The sequence below is a fragment of the Grampus griseus genome (genome assembly GCF_964374135.1).
Source record: "Grampus griseus genome assembly, chromosome: 5".
Classification (NCBI taxonomy): domain Eukaryota; kingdom Metazoa; phylum Chordata; class Mammalia; order Artiodactyla; family Delphinidae; genus Grampus; species Grampus griseus.
In genome coordinates, this window is record NC_138998.1 from 48501474 (window position 1) to 48507574 (window position 6101).

Sequence of the window (6101 nt, forward strand, 5' to 3'; positions counted from 1 at the left end):
TCCTCTGAAAAATCTCTAAAATCTATCTACTTCTCCCATCTCCAACACCTCTTACCTACCATCATGGATACAGCCATAAGCCTCCTGTCTCCCTGCATCCAATGACTGCCACTGAAAACCATTTTTCGTAATGCAGACACTCATCTTTTTCAAAACGCTCATCTCATTACACTCCACTTAAAATTCAGTAGCTTACCATTTCTCTCGATTAAAGGCAAGCATCAACTTCTGTCCTGCATGTGCTGGTTTCTGCTTACCTTTCCAGATTCTTCTCATAACCAATCATTCCATTCCAGATGCACTGGATGCCAACCAGATCCTCAATGTCCCAAGAATTTTACCTATGCTGTTTCCTCTGGCTACAACACCCTTTTCTGTTTACCCAGAGATTACCTGGCCTGTTCTAGGTCAGCTCAAACACCCTCAGTTACTTTCCTTGACTGCATCAAATTCCTTTTTAAAACCCCTCTTCTTTGTTGTACTTTACACGATTATTTGGACAGTTTCCCTCACCATACCTGGAAACAGGCTGTTTTTTCTCCATTGCATCCACAACGCTCAAGAGCAAGTACATAGTAGGATGTCAGTAACTACTGGTGAAAAACCTGAACAATTCAAATGGGGCAGAGTTAGGGAGTTGCTGTGTAACACTGGTGAGTACTTAAAACAAGGTCTTAAGAGAATTAAACTTTTAACACTCCCAAAACCAATTATATTCATCTGTATTAGGTCGGTATACTCAAGATCTGGCAACATGATTCTACTATCAGGACTCACAGCCCATGCCTGAGGTACTAATACTACCTTGGGACCAATGGACAAGTAAACTTACATGGCTCCCATAATTCTCATCTACAACTTGGATTTTGACAAACCATGCTGCTTAGAGCTCTCAAAGGTTGCTTTACTTGGGATAAAGGGTCTATCTACTAAAAAGTTTTAAGCAACAGAAGACCACCATTTTTAGCATGATCAGGAGGGGGGTTGAGAGGAGAGAGAAGATTCCAACTGGCTGAGTGAATTATTATTCAGACAAGGAACACAGAAACAGGGCAAGATAATGAGTTCAGATTTGAAGGTTTTGAGTTTCTAGTGCCCACAAGGCATCTGGCCAGAGACCTCTAATAGGCAAGCTGGTTTAGAGCAGTACTATGCTCAACTCATAGAGCCTTTAGGCTAATTAGGAAAGTTGCTCCTTTGAAGCAAAGGGCAGGAGGGATTCAATATTGAGCACCTATGTGCCAGAACTGTTCTAGGCACTCAGGATTTCATTTATAAACTGTACAACGATATCTGAGACTGTCAAGAGAATTTAAATACTTTATTATATAAAGTTATACCCAAAATTGTGCTTCATTTTTTCACTATATACTTTAACTCAAGGACATTTGTAAAAGTAGTACACTTCAGAAATCCTGGAAGAAATTCCACTAGCTATAGGCTATTTAAATACTGCTTACAGAAAGTATTAAAAAAAACAACAGATGAGTACCAAAGAACTTATTTACAAAACAGAAGTAGAGTAACAGATGTAGAATACAAACTTATGGTTACCAGGGGATAAGGGCAGCGGGGGTGGGGGGTGGGGATAAACTGGGAGATTGGGACTGACATGTACACACTACTATACATAAAACAGATAACTAATAAGAACCTGCTGTATAGCACAGGGAACTCTACTCAATACTCTGTAATGGCCTATATGGGAAAAGAATCTTAAAAAAGAAAAGGAGTGCACGTGTATAATTGATTCACTTTGCTGTACACCCGAAACCATCAAAACATTGTAAATCAACTATACTCCAATAAATTTTTTTTAAAAAAAGTATTAAAGGGGGGCTTCCCTGGTGGCGCAGTGGTTGAGAGTCCGCCTGCCGATGCAGGGGACGTGGGTTTGTGCCCCGGTCCGGGAGGATCCCACGTGCCACGGAGCGGCTGGGCCCACGGAGCAGCTGGGCCCGTGGGCCATGGCCGCTGGGCCTGCGCATCCGGAGCCTGCGGGAGGGGCCACAACAGTGAGAGGCCCGCGCCGGAAGAAAAACAAACAAAAAAAAGTTTTAAAGGAAAGCCAGCACCATATAAACATCATACACTTAAATCAAAGAGATGAATGCTTAACATACAGAGTAATGTTTTTTATTCACTGATAAACTGAAGGTCCATTTCCAGATGTTTCTCTTGTATACTTCATTTGTTTTGTTAGCAAGCAAAGCCCTGAAAGGGATGGCTTCATCTAGTCCTCAGACTCGGATCCATCTTCATCTTGACTAATCTGGAAGTAACGAAGTTCATAAGTCTCCTTGTCGGATGCAACCACACGAAGCCAATCACGAAGATTGTTCTTCTTAAGGTATTTCTTGGTGAGGTATTTCAAATACCTTTAAAATAAAGACATGAATTTCATAAAATACTGTGTAAAGGCTTATTATATAAAATATGCACTGTCATATTCGTCTTCTGTGTTCCCAGTTCCCTCCAAAATCTTTCCTTTCATTTGTATTAAGCATTAGCAAGGTTGCTAGGGATATAAATATGGCAGCATCTCAACCCCAATTAAAATCAGTTTATGCCCTATCAAAACCCTTATTTCTCCCCTCCCCAAATAAACTTTATGCTTAAGAGCGTAATAGTAGTTTCCTCTTCAGTCTTACTGCCACATTAGATTTTTTAAACAATATACGATCTTATTCTTCAAATGTTATGTACTAAAATGTCAACATTCTCTTCCCCACTATCAACCTCCCTAACCTTAATCCCACCTTGGATAAACAAGAGGCAACCCGTCAACAGCGGTGAATCCAATTCACAAGTTTAAGATTATCCAGTCTTGCCACTAGCATATGGCTCAGTCCTTATAAAAAAGCTTACAGCAGGCCTAATTTCACCGTTCCAGCCATTCTCACCATTCACATTTTACAGCAATCCTGAACTCGCAAGCATTCGTCTCAAGCCTCCCTGCCCTTTGTTAATGTTGCTCCCTGTTAGAAATACTTCATTCCACTGGCAACGCTAAGCTTATTCTCAGGTTCTCTGCAAATTCTTGCTTTACCAATCTCTACCTTCAATGTAACAGTTACAGTACTGCATTTATAACAATTATCTGCATGTCTATAAGATCCTTGAAGACAGATACTTCATCTCCAAATACCTAGTGATTAATTCATGACCACAGCTAACATGCACTGCTACCACCTTAATCCAAGCCACCACTTCCTACCACAAAAGGCTCCTAAGTCTTCAGTTTCCACCATCAATCTTCCTCAGCCACAACAATCAATTCCTTAATTTGCATGGCTCACTACTGCATTTCATTTAGATGAAGCTTCCCCTGACCACTTTATACATCAACATTCTTTATGCACTTACACAGCACTTATCAACTACTTAATATTGCATTTCATTCTCTCTCTTCTCCACTATAATTTAAGTTCCTTGGTAGTGGGTACTTAGTCTGCTTGGTTCACTGCTAGGCTACTCAGTCCTGCAACAGTGCTGCCATGTATTATTTACTATTTGCCAAGTAAGCTGAATAAACGAAAACTGGCTGCAACATCAACGTTAAAGACTTTACCTTTGATTGGCTGCTTCTACTAGACAACCAAAACTAAGAAAGTTGGGACGCTACTCCCAAGTTACACAACAGATATGTTTCTTCAAACGTATTCTAATATTAATGCACCCAACATTGTTAAAAAAAAAATACCATGGAAAACAAATACCAACCTTTTAGAGAACTGTTTCTCAGAAGCAACTGTGATTTTACTCTTGAAGCGTTCAATGTGAACGACATTCCCAAGATTTCCAGTTTTTCCATTCACTTTAACCTTCTCCCGTAGAAACTGTTCCTATTTTAAAATGGAAAAAATGCCACACTAGGGAAGAAAACCCTAGATATTCACTAGGGAAGGTACCCTAGGAACAGAGCTTAGGTTAAAATCAAATATTACATACTCAATTCATTTTTAAGATGATAAAAAAACAAGCTGAGTAGAGTGATACTTACAAAATTTCCAGAATCAAAAATTCCATCTTCTACTGGATGAGTAAGGTCCAAATTAAACTTCCAGGTTGACTTCTTAGGCTTCTTGTCTTTCTTCTACAGAAAGTTAATATAATTATGGCTCTCTACAAGAATTTATTCACTTTATATACAAAATCAAAGATCTGTATCAGTGCAGTATTGTACAATGAGGCTATATACATGAAATGGTGCAAAATTCTAAAAAAGTTGCTTAATACTTATCAGATATACCCTAACTTTTTTTTAACCAGGCTATGTGTAGGGGGAGTACACTCATTAACTTGGTTAAAATCAAGTTTCATGAAATCCGATGGAAATTTCCCGTTCACCACATAAGTGCCTCACAAGTGCAAAGCTCAAGAAAGCGCAAAGTATGCTGAGCTACCGCTAGTTTCCTTCATCAGAAGATTCCAAAGAATTCTATTTTGCAAATGGAAAAGAATAAGAGAATCAATCTACTTTCTACTACAAGTTAAAACTAAAAAATACAAGTTAAAACTAAAAAATACCCACCTAGCTTGGTTTGAACCGCTAACCAGGCCCATTTTGTTCAAGTTATCAAGACTTAAGTTTTGTGGGCTTCTATTATTGATATTTTCCAGACCACAGATGTTCAATTTTAAATGACTAAAGGCACTACTTTAGTACTGCCATGCCCACTGCAGATGGGGAAACAGGTAGTGTACCATCTAGTCCAAGCTCAGCTGCATGCCAGAATAGGATATTCTGCCCACTAATGTGTAGGGAATTCAATCCTTAATGCTGTTATGGGTGAGGAAAGGAGAAGGGAGAGATACCTTTAATCTGGTAATTTTTTTTAAAACATGTATTACTTAAGTTTTCCATACCCCAAACTTTTAGGCCAATACCGCGGAATAAGGCTACACGTAAAATCCAACCAAATGGATACCAAGCACTAAATCCAGTTTGTTTTCTTAGGCAATGGCATACTTTGTGCCAAAAAAATTTATCCCGAACTTAGAACTGGTAAAAGAGAAGACTAGGAACTGGCCTTGCCTGGTTAATTTATACCTTTGTTGGGGCATCAGTTAACTTCAGAAAGGCAAGTAATTTATCTGGGGGGAGAGATAAGCCCAAAGGGCTTTGGACATTATCTACTTTCGTATTTAACCCAGCAATTTTACCCTAACATCAAATGTTCTTTGGACCGGCTTTAACGTATTACTGGTTCCCTTATTAATGAAGTCTCTGAAGCATGTTCCTTTTCTATTTAAGAGTCGTGGCTTTCACCTTTAAAAAAAACACTCGTTATGAGATAATGAAGAAACTTCTTCCCCAACTTAGTTTTAAAGTTCTCTGAAACTTCTGCAACCGCGGCTATTCCGCGAGTTGAGTGTCTCGGGTCCCCCTCCGCCCTGGCAAGGCCATTCGACCGGGCCTGCCCAATTACCCACATTTGCTTCCTAGTGCAAATAAACAGGTTATCATCGGCGTTACCAGGCACGAGGGAGAAAAGCAATGGCCCAAATTCTGTCCCGCTAGCCTCGTTCACCGTCGTGCCTCCTCCTTCCCTGCGCTCCCACGACCGCCCATCCTAACCCAATTCTGGGCCCAGCTCGAATTCCTCCAGACCACATGGCAGTTGCCAGGAGTCAGAAACTTATAATCTTAACATCCTGGTTGTGTTCCTGACCCAAGTCTCCATTTTTATTCTCGACCTAGAGTTGGACGCTCCCAGCTCGCCAGCTGCAAAAATCATCTACATCGGAGTAATATTCTCCCAGCGAGACCAACGTCACTCACCACGGCCATCTTGCACGCCGGCAGCGCGATCAGAGAGAAAGCGAGGGCCGGCGGCACATATTTATAGCAAAGCGTGCTGCGTCACGCGCCGAGAACGTAAGATCGCCGCCTCCCGGAAGAGAACTTGGGAGGAGCGCGGAGGCTAGTAACCCAGGAAACCGGGGGCGTAGCCTGGAGGGCAGTAGGCAGTCACTTTTCCTGAGCGCCCACCAGCGGCGGTAGCTGAAACCATTCACGATTTTACGCTGGTGACGACAAACGCTGGTTGACCACAGAGGTCTCTGCGGTTGCTTGCTGGGAGGCCGCTCCAGATGCA

General features: G+C 41.2%; 1 protein-coding gene across 1 annotated transcript; it reads right to left on the reverse strand.

The window, feature by feature from the left end:
* Window positions 1-1322: 1322 nt before the first annotated feature.
* Window positions 1323-5822, reverse strand: RPL22L1 (ribosomal protein L22 like 1). Its single transcript, XM_082654147.1, has 4 exons — window positions 5786-5822; window positions 4004-4096; window positions 3724-3845; window positions 1323-2378 (listed from the first exon to the last, which is right to left on the reverse strand). Exons 1-4 carry the CDS (start codon window positions 5792-5794, stop codon window positions 2234-2236), a joined length of 369 nt encoding a protein of 122 aa, XP_082510273.1. The 5' UTR covers window positions 5795-5822; the 3' UTR covers window positions 1323-2233.
* Between the last annotated feature and the right edge of the window lie 279 nt (window positions 5823-6101).